We start from the raw sequence: 27502 nt of genomic DNA, 5'->3' as shown, positions 1-27502 counted from the left end.
CCGGGAAAGCCCGGGAGACTGATGTCCGGGCAGCCGCCGGACGCCAGGAGCACCGCGACCCGAGGCCCCGCTGCCGCGCTCCGCGCGCCCGGCGGGACGCGCCCGGCCTGCGGGCTCCCTGCTTGGGCCGGGCGCCCCGCCGCCTGAGCCAGGGCGCCGGGCCCGGCGTCTGGTGGTTCCGTGGAGATCAGTCTCCGGGCTTTCCCGGCCGGGCCTCAGCCCTGAGAACCCCGGCCCAGCCGCCCTGCGTCCCTGCAGGGCCAGGCATCGGCGGGAGAGGGGAGCGAGGAAGCCCGCGCTCTAGTTTCAAGACTTCTACCGTTCCTACAAAGTGATGCAGAGAGAGGGAAGAAGAGTGGGAGACTGGAAGGGTGGGAGAGGAGAGGACGGTGTTCATCTCCTGCTCATTTGTTTCTAACTCACGGATCCCAACAAAACCGAAGGAAAAAAGGTGAAAAGGACAGCAGTGGAGCCACTGGACGCTGATGGAAGTGAACTGGTAGGTGGAGATAGGAAGGAGGGAATGGGAGAGAACGAGGGGACGGTGACACTGTACAAAAGGAAATGAAGCTGGGTGTCGGGGGCTCAGGCCTGTCATCTGAGATCTGAGGATCACGGTTCAACGCCAGCCCAGGCAGGAAAGTCCGTGAGACTCTTATCTCCAGTTAACACTAGAAAACCAAAAGTGGCGCTGTGACTCAAGTGGCAGAGTGCTCACCTTGAGCTGAAGAGCTGAGGGACAGCACCAGCCCCTGAGTTCAAGCCCCAACAACAGCAAAAAAAAAAAAAAAAAAAAGATGCCGGGAGCCAGTGGCTCACGCCTGTAATCCTAGCTACTCAGAAGGCAGAGATCTGAGGATCACAGTTCAAAGCCAGCCCGGGCAGGAAACTCTGTGAGACTTCTATCTCCAATAAACCACTAGAAAAGCAGTAGTGCTGTGGCTCAAGTGGTAGAGCACTAGCCTTGAGCTGAAGAGCTGAGGGACAGCGCCCAGGCCCAGAGTTCAGGCCCCACGACCGGACCAAAAAAAGAAAAAGGAAAAAAAACCAAAACAAATACAAGTCCTTTTAGCATTTCCTCTTGGGTACTGATAACACTGGGAAACTTAAAATATGTTGACTGTGACTACACCTTTTCATTTTTTCCTTCAGCAGCTGTTCCTGTTTTGAGTCAAGTTCTTTTTACCCATCCTTCCCCCCACCCCCACCTTTCTGATTATGTAATCTAGGTTGCCTTGTCTCCTCCCAACAGTGGGATTACAGGTATATATGTACCACCATGCAAGATACCAAGGTTCTTACTTCTTGCACATTAGAGTTAAAACTACTTCTAACCAACAGAATCCGAATGTGATTCTAATTGTAGCCCGTGTTGAGATTCGCTTGAAACTGGATATAGTGGGATTCCTAGATAAAACAATACTTGTACTCTAAGAATGCAATTTCCCCACTTCATAGATTGTAAATTCTGGTGGCTGGCTCCCCAAATTGGCTTTTTTTTTTTTTTTTAAGACTCCAAGGAATTATGCAGACCAAGTTCCTGATTTTGGAAACTTCCTATTTATTTGAAGCATTTGGCAATCACAAATTCTAACTTTATGAAAAGATCTAAGTTTCTCAACTCCCAAAAGTGTGCTAATCTATAGATCATATGTTGAGTAGCAACGTTTTCTTTGTGGATTTATGCAGGTACTACATAGAAGCTTATACACAAGCTTATATACTTTTACGTTTATATGACTTTACGTTTTCTTTTCCTGAGGCCACTTATTAATCAGCATTTAGTAATGAAAGGAATTTCTGCTGGTTTTGGTTCAAATGTTCTAGTTTGTTTTCATAATCCATCACACAAAAACTGTTTTCTAGGATCTGGCTAAGAACATTCCTAGAATCAGGTGTCCTACTGCAAAATGGACAAAATGTACTTGCCATAATTACTGGCCATACTCTTCTCTACATTGCCAAACCCAGCTCTCACGGCAGCCTCTGCACAGGATCCCATTCTCATCCCAAGTAAGTCCCTAGGTTGGTACCTCCTGGTTTTGTTTGAAGTATAAATGTATCAGATAAATGTAATCATATCCAAGATTGAATTAGCATTCATATAACTAGGTTTGTCAGATTGCTTGTTGTTCTCAGATCACATACATTTCAAGGAAAAAGTGGCTATAGAAATATGAATACTAGGGGCTGGGAAGGTGGCTTAGTGGTAGAGCACTTGCCTCTCATGCATGAGGCCCTGCAGCACCACATAAGCAGAAAAAGCTTGAAGTGGTGCTGTGGCTCAAGTGGTTAAGTGGTACCCTTGAGCTGAAGAACTGAGGGACAGCACCCAGGCCCAGAGTTCAGGCCCCACGACCAAAAAAACCCCCAAAGAATACCATTGTATTAGAGATTCCCTCACATTTCTGCCTTACTATAAAGGTAACAGAGGAGAGGGTGTCACTGTCCAAAAAGAACCTGACTCATGTAATCCCTCTGTATTTCAACTTTATAATAATAAAAAAATAGAAATTGAAAGATAGCTGAGAAACACATATGCTCAGTGTCTGTATATTAGTCAAATGTGACATTTATCCTTATGTGAATAATACCACTTGAAATAATCAACTTTTGAAGACCTTTATTATATAAAATATTTGGAATTTTAAAAATATACATGGATAATTTAACAATCTTTGTAAAAGGAAGCACCACCTTAAAGAGATATTTTTATAAGACACACTCTAAAATGCATATGCCAAAATATTTTAAATAAAAACTATTAATAACAAGTTAAAAATTCAGAAACTTTCTAACCACTGACCAATGTGAGAGGTCTCAAATTTAGATGTATTTTCAGGGCTGGGTAGGAAATACAAAGTAGAGAAGCAGTGGCAAACCTGGGAATGGCATACTCAAACTAAAGAATTTTCTAATTGAAACATCTACCCCAAATAAAATTGTGGGTCAAACTGGCTTGTGTGAGCCTGGCACCTCAAAAGGCTTAGATCTAGAGGATTACAGTTCAAACCTAGGTCAGACAGAAAAAAGTCCATAAGAATTCATCTCCAATTAATGAATAAAAGTTGGCTGGAAGTGTAGCTCAAGTGGTAACTCGTTAGTGTGACTTACCAGTTTATAATTCTTATCTGAATGAATTTTAGGATTTTTTGTGTCTAATCCTTAAAATGGAAAGAAGGTGGTAGCTGGCGCTTCTGTGTGTATTTAAGATTACTTAAGCTATATATAAGGGGAAGAGGTTAAAGCTCTGAGACAAGGTATGCTGTTTTCTATATATTCTTAAAACATCTGGTTAAAAGATTAAATGTAGCTGAGCACCAATGGCTAGTGCCTGTAATCCTAACCATTAAGGAGGTTGAGATCTGAGGATTTAGAGTCAAAGCCAGCCCTGACAGGAAAGTCCTTGACTCTCATCTCCAGTTAACTACCAGGCAGGAAAGTTCAGAGACCCTTATCCCTAACTACCAAGAAAGCCAGAAGTGGAACTGTGGCTCAAGTGGTAGAGCAACACACACACGCACACGCACACACACGCACGCACGCGCGCACGCTCATGGTATAGTTTCTAATAGCTGTACCTTGTTATGTAAAAGCAGTTCCAAAGAAATTACTAGTTTGTCTGCCATTAATAAGTTCCTATTAATTTTTTTTTTTTGGGGTCCGGTCGTGGAGCCTGAACTCTGGGCCTGGGCACTGTCCCTCAGCTCTTCAGCTCAAGGCTAGCGCTCTACCACCTGAGCCACAGCGCCACTTCCAGCTTTTTTGTTTTTGCTTGTGTGGTGCTGAGGAATAGAACCCAGGGCCTCAGGCATGCAAGGCAAGCACTCTACCACTGAGCCACCTTCCCAGCCCCAAGTTCCTATTAATTTTTGATAGTTATGAAAGAGCTATTAGAATGACAAAATCTTTAAAAAGGCTGGAAAGGCACATAATCACATAGCCTTACTAGACTACTTTTACACAGATTTCAAACAAAATTCAAATACACTTACTCCAAACCACATGATACTCCAAAATATTTTCTTCTTTAGCATTTTAAATTTCAGTTAAAGAAGTTTAACATAAAGCACCAAATCTAGTCATATAATAATATCACATTTAAGAGTGAGTAGTTCACATATAAAACTTTTTAAGTCTCTAAAGTTTATATGGGAGAAATCAATTTCCTTTATAGCTATTAAACTCTTATTTTAACAAGCTAAAGTTGTGAAGTATTTGAACTAAAATCAGATGTTTAGAAAAATAGAAGAGAAAAAATGTACAAAAAATTTAAACACAGAATCCATCAATTAATATAAAGATCATTATTTCCATCTTTCAAAACTTGAAACTTTTTTTTTGTAGGTTGTGGGGCTTGAACTCTGGGCCTGGGCACGGTCCTTCAGCTCTTCAGCTCAAGGCTAGCATTCTACCACTTGAGCCACAGTGCCACTTCTGGCTTTTTCTGTCTATGTGGTGCTGAGGAATCGAACCCAGGGCCTCATGCATGCAAGGCAAGCACTCTACCACTGAGCCACCTTCCCAGCCCCAAAACTTGAGGAAATGTTTGGCTTTTCTCTCTCTCTCTTTGGACAATGCTAACTTCAGACAGCTAGGTAAGCACTCTAATGAGCTAAATCCTCAGCTTCCTAGTTTCTCTCTAAACCAGTCTCTAATAAAAATGTGAAGTCTAGCCCATTCTAAGTAATCCTATATGTATTTCAGCATTCATTTTTATTATTAAAAGCAATTATCTAAAAAAATCAGTTTTTAAGACTTCAAATTTTACATACCATAAAAGTTTCTATGGAAAAAAAGCTAAAGCTAACCCCCCCTAACCCTAGATTATAAACTTGCCATATGCCCAGAAAGGAAACACAGTTCTCAAATCAAATGAATAGCAAAATGTCACAGTACAGGCTGCATATTACAGTCTTACTTGTTTTAGCAATTCCTTTACAAATCAATGTTGTTCCTATGAATAAATTTATTTTTCATAAATTGTTCATAATTAAAAATTTAAGTTTTCATAAACAGTAACAAGAGAAAAGAATGAATACATGGGATTCTCAAAATAACAAAATATTTTAACATGTAATTGAAATATTCTTTTAAATTACTGAAATATATTTAAAGTTTATAATAGACTGATCTGTAACACTGAATTCCATACTAACTTGTTATATTACTAGTACTATCTGCATGTTCTTATCATCACTGGATGAAAAACTCCTTTTGTAAGAAACCTTGATGGCTGTACTGTTTTACAATAGAATGATCCAATTAGTTAGCATACTTATGGAGGAAGCGTTCAAATGCGTCATAGATGGCTTGTCTAAAATGAAAAAACAAAACCCAGATAATTAGAAAACATAGTGGGGCCAACAGTATTTCCACTGTATTTCTAAAATTATCTATGGTCTACAATCTGTGCTCCTCTCTACAAACAGTTATAAAACATCAAGTACCTGAGTGGTGTATGGATCCAGGTAACTTTACCACACTACTGGCAGTTCCAAGAGATAATAGATCCAGGAGCATCTTTTTATGAAGCACTTTTTTGTGACTTTATATATAAATATATGTAATATTTTTTATCATTGTTGAAAATCAATTACATAACTTTTCAGAATCTGAAATTTATTTGACAGGGTATAACACGTTTTTTGATTACCAAGAATATGTTACTGGCAACCAAACTTAAATCAAGGCTTTGTTTCCTACAGTAACTTCACTAGGAATCTTAATATTTCAATTGAAGAGGAATAGGAAAATTGTTCTATTGCTCCATAAAACATGTTTTAAAGTTTATTTCTTCTAATACAAGAACATGGAATTTCATTACAGTAGTCAGAAAACAAAAAAAATATGGACAAGGAGAAACTGTCAAAATGCCACTTTTCACAAGTCCCTCCCTCCCTCCCTTCAATGGAGCAAGTACAGGGGCCACGCTAGTCTTCTGTTTTGTGCTGGTTTTGTTGTTGTTGTTATTGGTTGTGGGGCTTGAACTCAGGGCCTGAGCGCTGTCCCTGAGTTTTTTTGCTCAAGGCTATTGCTGTACCACTTTGAGCCACAGCTCTACTTGCAGTTTTTGAGTGGTTAATTAGAGCTAAGAGTCTCACAGACTTTCTTGCCTAAGCTGGCTTTGAACTGCAATCCCAGATCTCAGCCTCCTGAGTAGCTAGGATTATAGGCATGAGTCATCAGCGCCTGGCCCAATGGTACTATTTCTGTTCAAACTTGGATAGAAGTAAAAATTACAAGGGATACCAGAATTGTAAAAGATTGGTAAGTCCAAAGTCATTAACAGTTAATATTCACTTGCTAGTAGCAAAGCATTGCTAGGTTATTTTCAAATCTCAAAGTCATTCTGAGAGAATTATTCACGTGGCTGGAAAAACTCTTAAGCGCCAGACCACAACTGTGGCTCACACCTGTAATCCTAGCTACGCAGGAGGTTGAGATCTGAGGATCGTAGTTCAAAGCTAGCCCAGGCAGAAAAGTCCATGACTCTTATCTCCAATGAGTCACCAGAAAAACAGAAGTGGTGCTGTAGCTCAAGTGGTAGAGTGCTTGCCTTGAGCTGAAGAGCTGAGGGACAGCGCCCAGGCCCAGAGTTCAAGCCCCACAACTGGCCAAAAAAAAAAAAAAAATGAAAAAAACAAAAATCTTGTCAAAGATCTTACAAATCATAACAATCCTTCTGATACCCTAAAATACCTAGCCTTATTTAAAGAGGATAATAAAAACAACTTGATAAAGGATATTTAAGATATCATATATCCCTAGTACTCTGGAAGAAAAAAAACAGATGGTACAGTAAAAGAGAAAATACCTCAATGTGACATTTATGAGAGGGAAAAAGGACTAAAACATACACTAAAAATACTGTTTTGTATTTGTTGAAGTGAAAAATAGCCCCCAAACAAATAAATAGCTATCTCAATTTACCTGAAGAGTCCTTGTTTAAAAAGATATGCACTAATATGACCCCCTTCTAGATATCGGATTTCACAACCAGGCCAAATTTCTTGTAGACTTCGAACTCCTGTTCGTGGAATATAGGCATCTTCTTTGGCTTGAACCACTATAATGAGGCTTGGGTCAACTGGAACTAAGTAAAGATTTTTGACACATTAAAAAGCTCTAGGATTATTGTGCTAACTCATAAGTCATTTTAGCAACAATAAAACAACAAAGCCACACAAGACGAGTAAGTGAAACAGCTGTCAAACTAAAACTCTTTTTGGAGCTGGTCCTGGAGCTTGAACTTGGGGCCTGGGCTCTGTCCCTGAACTTTCTGGCTCAGTGCTAGCACACTACCACTTGAGCCACAGATCCACTTCTGGCATTTGGCAGTTAATTAGAGATAAGAGGTTCATGGACTTTCTTACCCTGATCTGGCTTGAAACCTTGATTCTCAGATCTCAGACTCAGAGTAGCTAAGATTCCTGGCTTGAGCCACCGATGCCTAGCCCTAAAACTAATTTGTGTCAGTCATGCAGCTTGAACTCAAGGCCTGGGCTCCGTCCCTAAGCTTTTTCACTCAATGCTCATGCTCTATCACTTTGAACCACAGCGCCACTTCTGGTTTTCTGGTGGTTAACTGGAGATAAGTCTCATGGACTTTCTTACCCAGGCTGGTTTCCAACTGCAATCTCAGATCTCAGCCTCTTGAGTAGCTAGGATTACAGGCATGAGCCACTAGTACCTGGTTTCTAAAACCCTTTTGATCAAAGTAAAGATCAACTATAAAGCAGGTGTTAGTGACTCACATATATAATCCTTCCTAGCAACTCAGAAGGTTGAGATCTAATGATCAAGTTTCAAAGCCAGTCTAGGCAAACCCTCAAGACTTTTATCTCCTATTAACCAGCAAAAAACCAAGGCTGGAAGTGTGGCTCAAATGGTACCATCTATAAGAGAAAAAGATGAGCAAGAGTGTTAACGCCCTGAGTTCAAGCTCCAGTACTGGTGATTATCATAACATTCATCCAACACAATGAGATTCGTATTCTAAAGACATAATCAATGCATTTTCTATTATTAGTGCTGGAAACCGAATTCTAATGGTTCATATATACTAAGCACATGTTCTATCACTGAAGCATATGCCAAGCCTTCTAATATATGAATGAATAAATGTATGTCTTGTTACACAGTCCAGGCTGGCCTTGAATCCAAGATCCTCTTGCTTCAGCCTCCGGAGTGCTGAGCCTATAGGTGTGAACCACTAAAGATACCTTACCAATGTGTTTTTGAATATACACGATGTTCTTAATTTCCATGTATAAGATGATACATTTAAAATGACCTATTTATTTTGAAAAACACATTCTAAAAACAACACAAAAACCCTTTATCTTTGGAAATATGAAAATTACCTTGTAAAACATTCCTAAATATACTTAACAAATAAATACCTGCTAATACTATCAATTTTATATAAAAACTAGTACCTGAAAAATTGGCTACATGAGTACATTCATCCATGACTCCTTTCATAAATATTAAAGATTCCTTTTGAAGATTGTTTCTTCTTTGTTCTTTGTTGAGCAGGTGGTTGGAATAAGGGTTGTAACTTGTATAACAACTTTTGTTGGTTGAAAGTGTTTGATTTAAGCACTCTGTCTTAGAGGTATCTTGCATCAAGAGTCCTTCTGATGTAACACTGGTGGAAGTTTTACTAGAATTAGGACATCCAACATAATTTGGGGATACAGTTTGTTTTCTCATATCTAAATTTAAAGTTCTAGGAACCAGCTTAAGGTTAGTTAGCTTGTCTGTACCGTTAGGGAAGTATTTCACAAACTCTTGTCCCATTTTGAAAGAATCTGTCTGTATTTAAAAAAAAAAAAAAAAAGCATTAATATAGACGGAAGGTTTATTTAATTTTCTTTCTTTTTTTTTGCCAGTCCTGGAGCTTGAACTCAGGGCCTGGGCACTGACTGTCCCTGAGCCTCTCGTTGCTCAAGGCTAGCACTGTACCACTTGAGTCACACCACCACTTCTGACTTTTTCTGTGTATGTGGTATTGAGTAATGGAACCCAGGGCTTCATGCATGCTAGGCAAGCACTCTACCACTGAGCCCCTCACTTTTTTAAAACAAAAAAAAAATCTAAGAACACATCAGTGGATACAATATAATATTGTACTCATGCAATGGAATACTGTTTTAAATAATGAAAGTTTGGGTGCTGTCCCTTAGCTTTTTAAGCTCAAAGCTGGTCCTCTACCACTTGAGTCATAGTTCTACTTCCAGCTTTTTGGTGGTTAATTAGAGAAAAATGGTGGCTTTGGACTACAACCCTAAGGTCTCAGACTCCTGAATAGCTACAGTTACAGGTGTGAGCCACTTGTACGTAGCAAAATTTTACTTTTTAAATTAAAAATTTTAATTCCCCTCCCCCCTTTAAAAAAATTTGGTGGTGGTAGGTGGGTTTGAACAAAAGGTCTTGTGCATGCTAGGCAGCTGTTGTGTCACTTGAACCACGCTGTGAGCCTTTTTGATATAGCTTCCTTGTCAGCCAGTAGTTCAAGTTTTTGCCTGGACTGTCTCAAACTTCAATCCTCCCAATCTCTGCCTTCTGCGAAGCTGGAATTATAGGGATGTACCACTGTTGGTATTAAATCTTGTTTTAAAACACATGCTATAAAATGGATCTTGAACACAATATGCCACATGAATAAGCCAGACACAAAACGGCACTATCATATTGTCCCACTTGTATAAGGCCTTCACTGTAATCAAATTAATAAAGATGAAAAGAAAACAATGGTTAGTTGCCAGTGGCTGAGAAAAGAGGGACTGGGAGCTACTGTTCTAAAGTTTGGGAAGATGAGAAAGTTCTGTCTATCTAGATAGCTGTTTCTAGGTTGGATGGCCAAGTTTTATTCTTGACCTAGTTAACAGTTACAGTGTGTTTCCATTTTGATGCATGTAATAGGCCGTACATTTGTGTTACATGTTCTCTGTATAAGATTTATTTAAAATAACTTCCTTTCTTTTTCCTTTTAAAAGAGGGTCTTGCTAGTAGCCAAGGCTAGCAATCCTACCCAGTGTTAGGGGATTACAGATGTCTGTTACCAAGGTATAACACCAAGTCTGACTAGCAAAAATAAAAAATTATATATATATATATAATTTTTTGCATATATAGATATTGATGTATATATATTTTTTGCCAGTTCTGGGACTTGGACTCAGGCCCTGGGCACTGTTCCTGAGCTTCTTTTGCTCAAGGCTGGCACTCTACTACTTGAGCCACAGCGCCACTTGTAGCTTTTTCTGTGTATGTGGTACTGAGGAATGGAACCCAGGGCTTCATGTATGCTAGGCAAGTGCTCTACCACTGAGCCACCTTCCCAGCCCCTCCTGTTTTTTGAGAAAGGATCTTTGTATATAGCTGGCACTGGCCTCAAACTCATACTTCTGCCTCCACCTCTTAAGTGCTGGGTCACAAGTATGAACTACCATATCTAGTTAAAATGATAAATTTAGAATAACGTTTCAAAACTTATCATAGAAAATAATAACTTATTCAGAAAATCAGGTTTTCCTAACATTATGTGGAAATTAAAATACTTACTCCACAGTATTCAAGCATATGAATTATTTCTTCTTCATAAACTGTCTGAGTATAATACTGCTTCTCCAGCTCCCTCCAATTAATTGATTTACTCAATACACCCTAAAATAAGAAACTAAATTAGGATCAAATTATACTATTTTTTAATCCAATACTTTTTCTTAAATTATCAAGTAAAAGTTAATCACAAGACTGATTTTGCCTATCCACAGAAAAGCCTGCTTGTAAAATTTACTCTCTATTACAGTCTGGGAACTTGACTTATAAACAGTTCTTACTTTAATATACAATTTTCCTTGAATGATAAAAGCGAGCCATTATGCCTGTGCTCTTTGTATAAGCAATGTAGTTTTTGCTTAACACTATACTTCCTCTGCAATTTTAGTATATTCTAGGCAAATCACTGACTTCAGATTAAAAACCTTGTTATGCTAGGCTCATGCGATGAACACACAATTTTTCACAACCTATTGCTGGAAGAATTAAGCACAAACTGAGATTCCACTGGACCTCTCAGAAGCTTGTACTGGGTTGTTTTTTAATTTTTAATTGTGTCTGTGTGTGCGCGCATGCGTCCTGGTCTTGGGGCCTGAACTCAAGGCCTTGGCACTGTCCTTGAGCTGTTTTGCTCAAGGATGGTGCTCTACCACTTGAGCCACAGCTTCTCTTTTTTCTACTAAGTTTTGCTTCAAGAATGTTTTCCCTTTCTTGATTATGTATGTGTCCTATCCTTCTGACATAATCCTAACTACAAATATATGATGAAACAGGTACCAGTGGCTCACACCTGTAATCCTAGCTACTCAGGAGGCTGGGATCTGAGGATCTCAGTTGAAAGCCAGCCCACGCAGGAAAAGTCTGTGAGACTATTTATCTCCAATAAACCACCAGAAAAATCAGAAGTGGCACTATGGTTCAAATGGTAGAGCACTGGCCTTGAGCTGAAGAGTTCAGGGACAGTGCCTAGGCCCAGAGTTTAAACCCCACAACTGACCAAAATAAATAAATAAAATCATATGTTTGAGTTTTTATTCATTCGAAGTGAATTACCAAACCTAAGGGTAACTTTGGGTGATTCTCAAGGCAATTATCTTTAATTACGTATTTATTGCTATTTACACTTTTAATTGCAACTCAATTACCGTAGTAAAGACCCCAGAGGCCGTGGACCAAGACAGACAAGGAACTAATGGCATGGGCTTAGGCCAGCTGGATACTGCTAAGGAGGCCATCTGTAACAGAACAGAGAGCTTTAGTGTGAAGTTCCTATTATTCAAATGAACAACATTTAATACTCAAAAGTACTTTCTACAGCAATTGGTGAGAGACTACATAAACATAAAATCTGAAAATACCTGTGACCTTATGATACATAAATTCAACAATAACAATTTCTCCTTTGAAAGTTACAAAATATGATAGAAATTTATTGAAAGTGTCAGAAAGGATTTATTTTAGTATAGCAGAGTAAAGTAGGGAGAAATGGAAGAAAGAAGTATTTCCTAATTGCAATGTAGGAAATAGGAGTTAAAGACTACTATTTTTTGCTGGGCACCAGTGGCTCACGTCTATAATCCTAGCTACTCAGGAAACTGAGATATGAGGATCATAGTGTGAAGCCAGCCTGGACAGGAAAATCAATGAGACTCTTATCACCAATGAACTACCAAAAAGCTGGAAGTAGAAATGTGGCTCAAGTGGTAGAGCACTCGATTTGAGCAAAATGCTGCTTAGGGACAGCACCTAGGTCCTGAGTTCAGGTTACCCTCAAAGTTGTAATCTTCCTGCCTCAGCCTCCCAAATACTGTGGCATGTGCCATGATACATGGCTAAGTGATTTTTTAAGCTTAATTTTATAGTTCAAATGATCTATAAAAAAACTTCATTTTAGGGCTGGGAAGGTGGCTCAGTGGTAGAGCGCTTCCCTTGCATGCATGAGGCTCTGGGCTCAATTCCTCAGTACCACATAAGCAGGAAAAAAAAAAAAAGCTGGAAGGGGCGCTGTGGCTCAAGTGGTAGAGCACTAGCCTTGAGCTGAAGAGCTGAGGGACAGTGCCCAGGCCCAGAGTTCAGGCCCCACGACCAGACCCCAAAAAAAACAAAAAAACCCCAAAACTTTTAGTTATTGCATAAACTCAGTGACCAATATGTGACATATAATGAACCAAGCATACATATTCCTGGCCCTCATCAAACCAACAGCTTCATGTAGAAAAAAGACTGTTAAGTAATTATAGTACAATGAAAAGTCCTAATGAAGCATAGACTGCAGGTAATACTGGAGGTCAGAAAGCTATCGTGGATGGGAGCTGTAGCAAAAGGGCAGCTATTTGAACGTAAAAGCTCACAGGCAGTGCCTAGGCCTGAGTTCAATGCTCTACGACAGGCACCGGAAAAAAAAAAAAAGAAAAACAAAAAACCATCAGAGGCAGAGAAACCAATTATGAGTCCATTTTAGTACATTATATAAGACAGACAAAAGTAAAATAGAATTAAATATATGTATATAGGTAGGTAGGTTGTTTTTGTCAGTGATAGGACTTGAACTCAGGGTTTGGAGGTTGTCCTGAGGTCTTTTTGCTCAAGCTAGTGCTCTACCACTCTGGAAGCCACAGCTCCACTTCTAGTTTTCTGGAGAGATGAGTCTCACAGACTTTTCCTGCCTGGGCTGGCTTTGAACCTCAATCGTTAGATCTCTCCTCTTGAGTAGCAGGGTTACATGCATAAGCCCTAGCAACCAGCAAAATAGGTGTTATAAACATACATACCATTACACATGTATGAAAATGTCAACATGAGACCCATTAACTCAATTAATGCATAACTTAAATGGTAGCTAAAATTTAGCAACCTTAGCCAATTTAACAGCAGAAGTGGGCAAGCATAACTTGACACATGAAAATTAAAATTATATAATAACTTTTTAATAAAATATTAAATCCAAACATCTGAACTATAACTGGGTATGGGGGGGGTTACACAATAAATGCTTATATAAATCATACAAAAGTATCATTACTTCATCGTTGGAGTTATTTCTGCTTCCTATTTTCAAAAAAACTCAAGTCAATATAATTAAAGTGAATTTTTTTTTTTTTTTTGGTTGGTCATGGGGCTTGAACTCTGGGCCTGAGCGCAAGGCAAGCACTCTACCACCTGAGCTACAGCAACACTTCCAGTTTTCTGGTGGTTTATTGGAGATAAAGAGTTTCACGAACTTTCCTGCCTGGGCTGGCTTTGAACTGCAATCCTCAAATCTCAGCCTTCTGAGTATCTAGGATTATAGGCGTGAGCCACCAGGGCCTAGCTCTAAAGTGAATTTTTAAAATAACTCACTTCCCTAGATCTTACTCAGATAATGAAATGTAAGTGGTAATGAGTGGTAATGAGAAGGCTTACGTGTCCTCCCATGGATATGCCGGTCATCCCAAGAGGGCCATAGCCTTCCCTCTCTAACCAGTGCAAGAGAGCAGCAGATTCTAAAACAAGAGCTCCTCCCATCACGAAAAGGTCAGACACATTTTTTAAACTGGATCTCCTAGCCTCAGAAAACAAACAGAAAATGATTTATTCCATGCATTTACATTTTAACACCTATATTTGTTTCAACATTACATTTATAGCATACAGCTACATTTCTTTTAAAGGATCAGAATGGCATTAGAGTGCTTCTAACATTTTTGTGTGTTTCTTACCCCCTTCTCCCCCCGCCCCCCTTTGGTTGGTCCTGTGGCTTGAACTCTGGGCCTGGGAGCTGTCCCTGTTCTCTTCAGCTCAAGACAAGCACTCTATCACTTGAGCCACAGAGCTACTTCTGGTTTTCTAGTGGCTAAATGGAGATAGAGAGTCTCATGGACTTTCCTGCTTGGGCTGGCTTTGAACTGTGATCCTCAGATCTCAGCTTCCTGAGTAGCTAGGATTACAGTTTTTGCTACCAGCGTCCAGCAACCTTTTTTTTTTTTTTTTTGATCGGTTATGGGGCTTGAACTCTGGGCTTAGGCGCTGTCCCTCAGCTCTTCAGCTCAAGCCGAATGCTCTACCACTCAAGCCACAGCGCCACTTCTGGTTTTCTAGCGGTTTATTGGAGATAAGAGTTTCATGGACTTTCCTGCCCAGGCTGGCTTTAACCGTGATCCTCAGATCTCACTCAGCCTCCTGAGTAGCTAGGATTACAGGCATGAGCCACCGGCACCTGGTCTAACATTTTTTTTAACATATTATTTATTTATTTATTTATTTATTTAGTGGTCTGGTCGTGGGGCCTGAACTCTGGGCCTGGGCACTGTCCCTCAGCTCTTCATCTCAAGGCTAGCGCTCTACCACCTGAGCCACAGCACCACTTCGGCTTTTTTCTTTTTGCTTATGTGGTGCTGAGGAATTGAACCCAGGGCCTCATGCATGCAAGGCAAGCGCTCTACTACTGAGCCACCTTCCCAGCCCCTAATTTTTATTTTTTAGTTATTTATTTTTGGCCTTTCATGGGGCTTGACCTCAGGGCCTGGGCACTGTCCCTGAGCTTCTTTTGCTCAAAGCTAGCACTCTACCACTTGAGATACAGCACCACTTCTGGCCTTTTCTATTAATGTGGTACTAAGGAATTGAACCCCATGGCTTCATACATGCTAGGCAAGCACTCTACCACTAAGCCACATTCCCAGTCCCTTCAAGAGACTCTTATCCCCAATTAACCAGCCAGCAAAAAGCTGAAAGTGAAGGAGTGACTCAAGTGGTAAACTACCGGCCTTGAGTGAAAAGAAGTTAAGCAACAGCACTTGGCCTAGAGTTCAAGCCCTCGTATCAAGATAAAACAAAACAAAAATAAAACTCCATCATCAGGCCACTCATCTTAAAATCTCCCAGACATTTCCCACAGCAATTTTAGTAAAACTAACCACTTCTCTGACTTCTTCCGGTACTACTATCCCCCACTTGGTGTTTACCTTTCCTGCCTGGGCTGGCTTCCCAGGGTGATCCACAGATCTCAGCGTCCTGAGTAGCTGGGATAACAAGTGTGACTCACCAGCTTCTGGCTTCCCTTGTCATTTTCCTTGCTTCCTTCCTTTCTTTCTCATTACCTCCTTCCCTTCCTTCCTTGCTGTAGGTATCTCTCCCTCCCCCTCCCACTGGCTCTCCTTTGGTACAGGTACTGGTATCTGAACTTTGGACTCAGGGCCTCTTGCTGTCATGTAGCTTTTTCAGTCAAGTATGACACGCCACTAATTAAGCCACATCTCCCTCCAGTTCCAGCTTTTTGCCAGTTAATTGGAGGTAAAAGTCTCTGAGATTTGTCTGCTTGTGCTGGCTTTGAACCTCTAAGCCTCTGAGTAAGTAGGATTACAGGCATGAGCCACTGGCACCTGGCTTTTATTGTGGCTGTATTACTTATTTCTAGTCTAGTTTATCATTTTTAAAAGACCAGAAAAATACAGTCAATCTTCAGATTTTTATACTATGTTTTACTGTGCTTTACAAAAACTAAAAAGTAAAGGAAATGTACTTTTTCCCTTTTAGACATGGTCTCTCTATGCAGCCCAGGCTGGCCGCCTCTTAACTCTTGATCCTTCTATCTCTACTTCCTGAGTGCTATGAGCCACCATACCCAGCAGTAAATGTACTTTAAAAAGAATCGTTAAGTCAGCCTGTTAATGTTTCTCTTCCTTTTCTTTCCCTGCCTTCCTTCCTTCATTGATTGACTGACTGTCAGTTCTGGGCCTGAACTCTGGGTCTGGGCACTGTCCCTCTTCCACTTGAGCCACAGTGCCACTTCTGGTTTTCTGGTGGTTAATTGGAGATAAGAGACTCATGGACTTTCCTTGCCCCGGCTGGCTTTGAACCATGATCCTCAGATCTCAGTTTCCTGAGTAGCTAGGATTATAGGCATGAGCCACTGGCACGTGACTCCTCCTTTTATTTTGGTGCCAGTATTGGGCTTCAACTGAGGTTCTTGAACTTGGGCCACACCTCCAGTTTCACTTGTTTTCTGGCTAACTAGAAATAGGAGTCATTTGGATTTGTCTGCCCAGGCTATCTCCAAACCTGGGACCTCAGCCTCCTGAATAGCTAGGATTATGATATAAGCCAATGGAGCCTGCCTTACAACTTTCTTACTATATCATCTTGCAGACATAACCTTAAAGTAAGAAGTCAATACTTCTTGCTATAGTTTTACTGTCCTCCCCCCATAATACATGGATATTAAAACTCAGTATAGTTAACTAAAGGCTACCAAAATTTTTAATATTGCTGAAAATATGATACAAAGATTGAAAAAATGAAGGTAATATGCACTTACACTTGGTCCTTGGGTTTTCTGCAGCCATTTAAAATTGTGGGTCAAAGAGAAAGTTTTAAAATAATTAAACATACTTCTGTCACAAAACATTAACATAAGCAAAGCAGTTACATTTAGACACAATACTGAAAAAACTTTCAGTTACCTAAATAGGCTACTTAGAACTTCTCAGGTTTACATAGCTTTATTGAGATACACAATCTGAAGTATAAAACTTAATGTACTAAGTATATTCAAAGAGTTGTATTCATTTTCAATTTAAAATGTTTATTGATATAGTTTATGCAATTATGTTTATTAAAGGAGGAAATAAAGAAAATTAGAAAACTATTTTATATACAACAATATTCATACATTTGTGTATTTCTCCCCAGTATTTCCCTTGTGTGCAAGTTTTGTTTTCAATTGCTGCATACTTACACCAGGCACTATGGTCTGACTTTGTTTTCGGTGCTAGGGATTAAAACCACTGGCTGCTGCCTGCGTGGCCTGTTTGCCCATGGTTGTGGGGCTCTAACATCTGAGTGGCACCTTTTGTATGCTAAGCACACATGCTACCACCGACACCATACAGTTTTGTATCCTGCTTTTAAATCATACTTTTCACACATTGCAACTTTTAAAATAGCCACATAAACTCCCTGAATGTCTAATATTTACTAAGAATTATTCTAGATAATATTTAATGTTCTGAATAACTTAAGAGATGATTCTCTTTTATCAATGAGAAAACAGGTACAGAAATGGTAAATAACAGGTCTGAGAGATCACAAAAGTGGTCAGAAATAGAGCAATAAACATAATAAATACAATTCCAGTGTTAGGAACTAGTTTACTAAATTGTTCTCTATTATGTAATTATTTCTTTTTTGTTTTTTGGGTTTTTTTTGGTCTGGTCGTGGGGCCTGAACTCTGGGCCTGGACGCTGTCCCTTAGCTCTTCATCTTCAGCTCAAGGCTACCGCTCTACCACTTGAGCCACAGCAACACTTCCGTTTTATTTCTTTTTTGCTTATGTGGTGCTGAGGAATGGAACCCAGGGCCTCATGCATGCAAGGCAAGCGCTCTACCACTGAGCCATCTTCCCAGCCCATGTAATTATTTCTTAATATCTTATTTGTACATAGGGCTATTTAAATATATTTTCCCATCATTTTCTTTTTTCTTAGTATTTTATACTCAGACTGACTTTTCCAGAATCAAAATCACTGTCAAGGCATGTAAATAGTATTCCTTTTTTTCTCCAGGGCATACTTTTACCACTGAGCCATACTCCAGCCTAGAAATGAGGCATCTTAGAGCACCCAAGTGCTTTAATAAAGAGCAGCCCAATTTTCAGATGTTAGTATTGACTATGCTCAATTCAGTTGTGTCTCCCAAGCACTGTACTTTAAAAATTATTGGTAACTGCAATTTTAACTTTACATTTAATTAATTATTGTCAACCCTGGGTCTTGAACTCAGAGCCTAGGCACTGTCCCTGACCTTCTTTTGCTCTAGGATAGTGCTATTCCGCTTGACAGCACCACTTCTGCCTTTTTCTGTTTATGTGGTGCTGAGGAATCAAACCCAGGGCTTCATTTGAAGCATGCTAGGCAAGCACTCTACTGCTAAGCCACATTCCCAGCTTTACATTTCTTTTATTACCAGCAATGTTGAACATTTCTTTATAGCTGTGCATCAGTTTCTGTTCTTCAGTGAATAGTCTGATGTCATCTTGAAGATTAGTTAAGTACTGTTCTAAACCTCCACCTTTTTGCACACGGACTTAAAACACGAGTTTCTTTGCTAACAAACACTATTAAAATTAACATCCATAAGTATCTGAAGAAAAAAATAAATACATCTTTATTATGAACAATTAAAGTCTAATCCTTAGTTTGTTTTCCCTAAATAAGGTATCACTGTGCACTGTGCAGCCTAGGCTGGCTCAAACATAAATACATACATAATCATTGTGCTCTAGCCTGCTGAGCAGATGGGATTACAGGAATGAGCTCCCACATCAGATTCCTTCCCCTGAATTTTAAGAGATGTAAAATAACCTTATATTCCTTTTTGTTCTTGCTTCTTAAATATTTTCTGCACTAATGACTGAATTTAACTAGTTTGGAAAAGTTGGTTATTACATGTCATTGCTATGGAAAAGTTTCTTAGTGTCACAAAAGGATATAGTATGGGTTTTCTAACAACAAAGAAGCTATTCGGGCTTCTTTAATCATAGGACGGGCCATTAGCGTCCGTCTCCTCCAGTAATGCTATGGAAAGAAAAAGATAACATACTTAAATAGCACAAATCACCACATATGTGAAGGAGAATACTTGACAAACAAATTATTTGGGGATTGCAATATAAAAATTAAGTCTTACATGGTCTCCTGTTCCAGCAAGATGAATACATACAGGTCTGTGTTTGCTGTTCCATTCTTTAGGTACAATAAATTGAAACCTATTTTTAAAATGAAATTCTCTTTAAAATAAAGCCAGCTCAAAAACCCATGGGACTCTTACTCTAATTAACCACCCAAACCTGAAAGTGTAAGCGTGGCTCAAATGGTAGAGTGCCAGCTTTGAGGCTCAAGATATTCCTGCCTTGGCCTCCTGAGAGCAGGTATTGTAGGTGTATACCATCATGTCGAGCCTCAAATCTTAAAATGTTTGAAGTTATTTCCAAGAAAAGGGTCGTATAGAGGCTGGGAATGTGGCTTAGTGGTAGAGGGCTTGCCTAGCATGCATCATGCCTAGGTTCCATTCCTCAAGTTCCCAGGACTGGCAAAAAAAAAAAAAAGTATCATGTAGAATTTTAACAGTTAATTTGTGATTGATTAAACTAAAACCTACAAAGTAAATGTGCTATCAGTATGTTAAATATTCAATTCAACATTAATACATAATTTTTTACCTAGTTTAATGTCAAAACTTTATAAATGTTTAATATTTTTTTTAGTTGGTACTAGGGCTTGAACTCAGGGCCTGGGAGCTGTCCCTGAGCTCTTCAGCTCAAGGCTAGCACCCTACCACTTGAACCACTGCACCACGTCCAGTTTTTTGGTGGTTAACTGGAGATAAGAGTCTCACAGACTGGGGCTGGGAAGGTGGCTCAGTGGTAGAGCACTTGCCTTGCATGCATGAGGCCCTGGGTTTGATTCCTCAGCACCACATAAGAAAAAAGCTGGAAGTAGCGCTGTGGCTCAAGTGGTAGAGGGTTAGCCTTGAGCTAAAGAGCTGAGGGACAGCGCCCAGGCCCAGAGTTCAGGCCCTACAACCGGACCCTCCCCCCACAAAAAAAGTCTCACAGACTTTCCTGCCTGCGCTGGCTTTGAACCCCTATCCTCAGATCTCAGTCTCCTGAGTAGTTAGCATTACAAGCATGAGGACCAGGCACCCAGCTTGATGAATTTTTAATAAGCTTAAAGACATAGATATGCTGTTTCTCTTCATAGGAAAAATGTTTTGCTATACAAGCTGTTGAAGTAACTACAAAATAATTTATTTCTATTTCTACCTTTGTAGTATATGATAGAATCTGATTCATTAAAATTCTGGTACTGGGAGATAAGTGAATCCATGCCAGAAAAAAGTAAGCAGTTTTCTCTACTTGTCATCTTCTCTTTTCTTCTCTATATGTGGTACTGGGCCTGAACTTAAGGACTCAGGCTCTTGCTTGACTTTTTCAGTCACAACTGGCACTCTACCTCTTGAGTGCTCTCCTGACTTTTGGCTGGTTAATGGGAAATAAGAATCTGGGAGATCTGTATGCCAAGGCTGGCTTCAATCCTGATTGTCATTACTCAGCCTCCTGAGTAGCTAGAATTATAGGTATAAGCCACTTGTGCCAGGCTCTCTTTCTCTTATTTAATGACTTTTATGACAAAAGTTAGCATTTTTACCATTTAGTGTACAATATAGTGATATTCATTGCATATATTTTGTTGTCCAGCTATCACTACCTATCCATCTTCAAAATTTTTTCATCTTCCTAAATGGATTCTTTTTTGCCAGTACTAGGGCTTGGACTCAGAGTCTTTTGCTTATTCAGCTTGTTTGTTTGGTGTTCTACCTCTTCTGGCCACACCTCCAGCCTGGCTTTTTCCTGGGTATTTTGGGGATGGAATCTCATAGGCTCTTCTGCCCAGGCTAGCTGTGAATTGAGATCTAGGGATCTGAGCTTTCTGACTATGTTACAACATGATCTGGCTAACAGATTTCTTTCTCTTTTTAATTTCCTTAGCAGTTGACACGTAAGAATTTCTATCACAGCCAGGCGCTGGTGGCTCTGTAATCCTAGCTACCTAGGAAGCTGAGATCTCAGGACTGCAGTTTGAAGCCAGCTTGGGTAGTAAAACCATGAGACTCGTATCTACAAAAAATAGCTACCAAAAAACTGAAGTGATGCTGTGGCTCAAGTGGTAGAGTGCTAGCCTTGAGCAAAAACACTCAGGGACAGCCCCCAGACCCTGACTTCAAGCCCCAGGGCTGACAAAATAAAAACAAAAAACATTAAAGGAAAAACAACATATTAAAATTAGCAAATGTTTATCATCAGTAATATATATGGGAAGAAACAGTAAAGTAACTTGTTTTTTTTTTTTTTTTTACTTCTGCAGATACTGGAACTTAGACTCCAGGTCTGGGCACTGTCCCTAAGCTTTGTTTCTCAAGGCCAGCACAGCACCACTTGAGCTACTGACTCACTCTGTCTGGCTTTTTGCTGGTTAATTAAAGATAAGAATCTCATGGCTGCCGGGCATTGGTGGCTCAGGCCTGTCATCCTAGCTACTCAGAAGGCTGAGATCTGAGGATCATGGTTCATGGTTCAATGCCAGCTCTGGCAGGAAAGTCCATGAGACTCTCATCTCCAATAAACCACAAGAAAACTAGAAGTGGAGCTGTGGCTCAAGTGGTAGAGCGCTAAAGCTAAAGAGATGAGGGACAGTGCCCAGGCCCAGAGTTCAAGCCCCATGATCAAAAAAAAAAAGAAGAAAGAAAGAAATAGAAATCGGGAGATAACCTGTTTTCAACATTGACTTAAATTTAAAACAATTTAGCTGGGCACTGGTATAATCCTAGCTTCTCCGGAAGCTAAGATCTGAGGACTATGGTTTGAAGGCAGCTCATGCAACAAAGTTTGTGAAACTTTTTTCTCCAATTAATCACCAAAAAGCCTAAAAGTAGAGCTGAGGTTCAAGTGGCAGAGTATCAGCCTTGAGCCAGAAAGCTCTGGGACAGCACCCAGGCCCTGAGTTCAAGCCCCAGGAAAACATACACATATACACACACTTACTAATTTAACTTTCTAGACAAACATTCTTACCTTGCAATAACAGATTCAACTGGCATGATGCCAGGCACATAGTGGGCCATGGGAGAAACAAAGTGTCCATCTAAAATCTTACAGTCTGATTGTTCCTCCATCTAAAACAAAGAAAGCCATGCAATTAGACGGATACACTTTGGTTTATCATAGAACTTTTTCTAAAAAAAAAAATTTTTTTTTAGGCTAAAATTTTATTTATTTATTCATTTTGCCAGTGTGAAGGCTTAAACTCAAGGCCTTCCTATCAAGATTGAGTTTTTGCTCAAGGATGGCAATCTATCACTTTAGGTATACATCTATTTCCATTTTTAAAAATTTTTCCCAAAAATCTATTTTCAGTACATACGATGGTTTCCTTTTAGTCTTACTTTGCTTTCAAAAGACATTGCTTCTACATACATGCTTTATATTTTCCTTACACACTTTTTTTTTTTTGTCAGTCATGGGGCTTCAACTCTGGGCCTAGGCCCTGTTCCTGTGCTCTTCAGCTCAAGGCTAGCACTCTACCACTTGAGCCACAGTGTCACTTCCAGTTTTCTGGTGGTTAATTGTAGATAAGAGTCCTGTCCTGGCTGGCTTTGAACCGCGACCCTCAAATCTCAGCCTCCTGAATAGCTATTACAGACATGAGCCACTGGTGTGCCTGGCTTCCTTACATACTCTTAACTACAATCTAGTTTGGAAAATAAACAATAACTCAAATTCATACATTGACAGATAATAGCACAAGATAAAATACTAGTTAAGAGAACTTAATAGCATTAAAAAATATAAAAACAATCCTAAGAATGATTTATAATTGCAATCATAATTGGCCACATGGAAATAAGACTTGATATCAAGTATGTTACAGTGGTTTAACGTTGGGCAATGTATTGATGTAATGTCTTATTGTCAACAAATTAAGGAAAAACATGATTTCTATGTACTAAAAAGGCAATTTGTAGCTTTATGTGGTATATGGTTTTGAAAGCCCAGATGTTGCAAGTTTAAGCAGGAAGATAATGAGTTAGAGACCACACTGGGTTATGGTAAGATGTTACCTCAAAAAGAGAGGAAAAACTAACCAATAAAACAATACTAAAAGGGGCTGGGAAGGTGGCTCAGTGGTAGAGCGCTTGCCTTGCATGCATGAGGCCCTGGGTTCAATTCCTCAGCACCACATAAGCAAAAAAGCCAGAAGTGGCGCTGTGGCTCAAGTGGTAGAGCGCTAGCCTTGAGCTGAAGAGCTGAGGGACAGCGCCCAGGCCCAGAGTTCAGGCCCCATGACTGGAACCAAAAAAAAAAAAAAAAAATCTAAAAGCAGGGCTGGAAAAAAGTGGCTCAGTGGTAGAGCGCTTGCCTTGCATGCCTGAGGCATAAGCAAAAAGAAAAAGCAGGCTCAAGTGGTAGAGTGCTAGCCTTGAGCTGAAGAGCTGAGGGACAATGCCCAGACCCAGAATTCAGGCGCCACAACCGGACCCAAAAAAAAAAAAACAAAAACATAAATAGAATAAAAGCAATGGAACAAATAAGCACCAACAACCACAAAAATAAACAGCAGGGTGCTGGTGCCTCATGCCTGTAATCCTACTCAGGAGGTTGAGATCTGAAGATTGCGGTTTGAAGCCAGCTGGGGCAGAAAAGTCCTTGTGAGACTCTTACCTTCAATTAATTGCTCAAGTGGTAGAGCACTAGCCTTGAGCACATAAAGGGTCCAGGACCCTTGTTCTAGCACCCAGCCCCTTGTTCCAGTCCCACAACCACCACCACCAACAACCCTAGCTACTCAGGAGGCTGAGATTTGAGGATAGAAGCCACTCTGGGCAAGAAAGTCCATTAGACGCTTATCTTCAATTAAACACTCAAATGCCAGAAGTGAAGCTGTGGCTCAAGTGGTAGGTACAATAGAACACTATCCATGAGCAAAAAAGCTCAGGGACAGAACCCAGGCCCTGAGTTCAAGCCTCAGACCTGGCACAAAAGAAAAAAAAAAGGTAAATTTAGATATGTAAATGATATTTTTTTGTTTTTATTGAAGATACTAAGGCTTGAGTTTCACAGATTTGTCTCCCAGGCTGGCTTTGAACTGTGATCCTCAGATATCACCCCTGAGTAACTAAGAATACATGCAAGAGCCACTGGTCCCCTGCTTTGATATCTAAGTTTGGTTTTTTGTTTTTTAAGCCAGAAGAGGCATCTATAAGATGTATTGAGTCTCCATGGCCATGGCACCCTGAACATGCCTGATCTCATCTGATCTCAGAAAAACTAACAGCACTCCCTGAAAGAACAGGAATTAATAGTAAAAAGTGACAGAGACTAAAGGAGAGTTTTGATTTTTATTTGTTACGGTTTCACTTTAAACGTCTATAATATTTTAGTTAAGAAAAAAAAGGAAAGGGAAAGGAAAACAAAAAATAGAAATATGTACCAAAATTAGAATAAAGGAAAAATATTTGAAATACAGATGATACAGAAACAAAAGTTTTGATATAGAATTTTCAAGGATAATATTTTAGTTTTAGTATGCAAATATTTTCTTTTTCTCATCAGTAGTGGGTCTTGAACTCTGGGCCTGGGTGTTGTCCTTGTACTCTTCAGCTCAAGGCGAGCGCCACAATACCACTTCTGGTTTTCTAGTGGTTTATTGAAGATAAGAGTCTAGTCTGCCTAGGCTGGGGTCTGGGTTTGAACTGTGATCCACAGATCTCAGCCTCCTGAGTAGCTAGGATTACAGGTGTGGGCCAGTGGTGCCCAGCTAGTATGCAGTCTTTTGAAAAACAAAACCTTCTAAAACTATTTGATAAATAAGACATGAAAGTAGTTACTGTGGTTACAGGTCAGTGAGGGATGTATGAAGTCCAGCCATCTGCGTGGCTTCCAACGGTGTTACCAAAGATCCAGTTTTACAGAAAACCATAGATTACAGAAAAAAGCTGGTTGCTTATGAAATAATATGAAAAAGTCTCATCTCTATATGTAATTTTATAGCATTCTGTTCCTACCATTCTCTCAGCAATTAACTATTTCATAATACTTTTTCCCTGCCTTTTTTTGCCTTGAAAATAATTCCTATGTGCAAACTCATCAACTAGATACATCATTCCCCTGCAATATTTCAATACTTACTATTCCTTCCTTAGTATTCTTCTCTAATATTGAATAATTTACTTTAACCCTCTTGAGCCTATGGACACAAAATGAGAATAAGATCCAGCCTAATATGTATATATATTTAGTTATTAAAAATATCTAGGTGCTGGGTGAGAGTGGTTCATGCCTATAATCCTATCTACTCAGGAGGCTAAAATCTGAGGATCACAAGTTGAAGCCAAAGCTGGCAGAAAAGACCGTAAGACTCTTATCTCCAAGTAACCAATAAAATGTTGGAAGCACAGCCGTGGTTCTAGTGCCAGTGCTTTCCTTGAGCTAAAAATCTCAGAGACAGTGCCCAGACTTTGAGTTCAAGCCCCAAACCTGGCACACATATACACAAAAAAATCTGGTTAGGGTACAAATAGCATTCTTTAAATATTAAATGAAAAACATCCAGTGCACTACTGTCTTGGGGGTTACTGTTATTATACTCTGACATTCAATCTATTCCTGGCATATATCTATGTTAAACCAAAATTTCTACACATGCATTTTATCATTTGAATACCTTATCAATGTATACTGGATAATCGCTTGAAACCAGATTCTGGCATCTTTCTCGATTTCCAATTATCTTTCTGAATTCAAAGAGTCTATTATAGAAAAGAGACAAAGGGGAAAAAATTCACTTTTATACCATTCATTTTACTGAATGTATAGACTGATAGTGACAAAAATGAACAAATACAGTTTATGAGCCATATTAAAGCTTAATTATCATCATTAAAGAGTAGGCTACTAAGATTTTTTCAAACTAAACACTAATCTTAGAAAAATAAGATATGATATTGTCTAACAGTAATTAGCACATTTTAGATGAAATTCAAAGGAACCAGTCCTGAAAATTAATTTTCTTTTTTTCCCATGAGCTATAGAACATTCCAGTTTTATAGTCATTACACATAAAAGGTATTGCAAAAAAGTCAGTGCTTAGAAACAATGTACAATTCTAGTTAGTTAAATAATGATGAATTTGCTGGGTGCCATGGCTCACGTGCCCAGGCCTGACCAAAAGAAAAAAATGAATTTAAAAATCCAGTTTGTGTTTATTTTAAATCACTGTCCTTTTTAATAGCCCATCTTATGTTACTAGAATCAAGAAGAAAAAAAGAAAGAAGGAATCATATTTTTTACATAGTTTAATGCTTAATTTCCTGAACAATCATTTTTTACTTAAGGATAAAGGATTGTGTACCTAAATTAAAATCTAAAATGTTTACTAAAGCAATAAATTAAAAACAAGTATTCAAGTAAAAAAATTACCTTTTGAGATCCTCTGGCCTTCCCCATCCTCTGATAAAAAGTTTTGTGAGGAGAAGTCTACGGTATAGAACATCTAACTTGCTTACACCCATCAGTAGCAAATACCATCTGGAAGAAGAATTTTAAATGACTTTAAAATGTTCAATAAAGGCAGCAGGTCAACTTTCTAACCACCTCTAAATATCAGATAAATTAAAAGATTGAGAGTAAATACTTGTATTCTCTGAAAACAACATACAGAATTTAGCAAAAAAACAAATTGGGATGAAAAAGAAAAGAAAATGAAGAGCCTCAAATTGCAATGAACTGAGTAGAGCATCATCTTTCCACTCTCAGTATAAGCACCTACAATTTGTTGGACAATATAAAGGGATAACACTACGTGGCAACACTAAGTGATTCTTACCTAGTACTTTATATTGTCAGCCAGGCACTATTTTAAAAAGCTGTAACTCTCTCTCTCTCTCTCTCTCTCTCTCTCTCTCTCTCTCTCTCTCTCTCTCTCTCTCTCTCTCTCATTTAGACCTACCAACAATCCTGAGAAAGATGTAGTGCCCCAGCTGTACAGAAGAGGAACTTGAGATAGAGACAAGAGGTGATTCACCCAAGTCCCATATCAGTAGTATGATACAGACCTAGATTAATTCTAGGCACAGAGCTCTAGATTCTCTATACAACTCTGACTCTATAACAGTGAATAAAAAGCAAAAGCAGTGCTGCTATTTGTATACCATTTATCATTTTTGTTTGTTTTGTTTTTGCCAGTCCTGGGCTTGAACTCAGGGTCAGGGCACTGTCCCTGAGCTTGTTTTCACTCAAGGCCAGTACCCTACCACTTGAGCCACAGTGCTACCTCTGGCTTTTTCTGTGTATGTGGTACTGAGGAATGGAGCCCAGGGCTTCATGCATGCTAGGCAAGCA

At 39.4% G+C, this 27502-nt stretch overlaps 1 protein-coding gene and 1 long non-coding RNA gene across 6 annotated transcripts in view; one reads left to right on the top strand and one right to left on the bottom strand.

Moving 5' to 3' along the window:
* Positions 1-194: 194 nt before the first annotated feature.
* LOC138811413 (uncharacterized) lies at positions 195-27285 on the top strand. Its single transcript, XR_011367377.1, has 3 exons — positions 195-499; positions 1867-2013; positions 27105-27285. It is a non-coding gene; the product is annotated as an uncharacterized lncRNA (long non-coding RNA).
* LOC138811411 (protein ABHD18) overlaps positions 2618-27502 on the bottom strand; it is a 32074-nt gene continuing 7189 nt past the window's right edge. For 2 of the 5 annotated variants that reach the window (XM_069999158.1, XM_069999159.1), the window contains exons 2-11: positions 26582-26689; positions 25827-25911; positions 22178-22278; positions 16865-16882; positions 13972-14110; positions 11715-11804; positions 10573-10674; positions 8442-8820; positions 6934-7096; positions 2618-5317 (exon numbers count right to left, since the gene is read on the bottom strand). In XM_069999158.1, the coding sequence (XP_069855259.1) occupies positions 5266-5317; positions 6934-7096; positions 8442-8820; positions 10573-10674; positions 11715-11804; positions 13972-14110; positions 16865-16882; positions 22178-22278; positions 25827-25911; positions 26582-26673 (1221 nt within the window). In that variant the 5' untranslated portion in view covers positions 26674-26689 and the 3' untranslated portion in view covers positions 2618-5265. Of the gene's footprint in view, positions 5318-6933; positions 7097-8441; positions 8821-10572; positions 10675-11714; positions 11805-13971; positions 14111-16864; positions 16893-18510; positions 18585-19036; positions 19122-19233; positions 19313-22177; positions 22279-25826; positions 25912-26581; positions 26690-27502 lie in introns of those variants that run through there. The other 3 variants (XM_069999162.1, XM_069999160.1, XM_069999161.1) reach the window with 3 other exon arrangements.

The sequence above is a fragment of the Dipodomys merriami genome, unplaced genomic scaffold (genome assembly GCF_024711535.1).
Source record: "Dipodomys merriami isolate MVZ:Mamm:240054 unplaced genomic scaffold, mDipMer1.0.p SCAF_525, whole genome shotgun sequence".
NCBI lineage: Eukaryota > Metazoa > Chordata > Mammalia > Rodentia > Heteromyidae > Dipodomys > Dipodomys merriami.
This window is presented reverse-complemented; position numbering and strand designations above follow the sequence as displayed.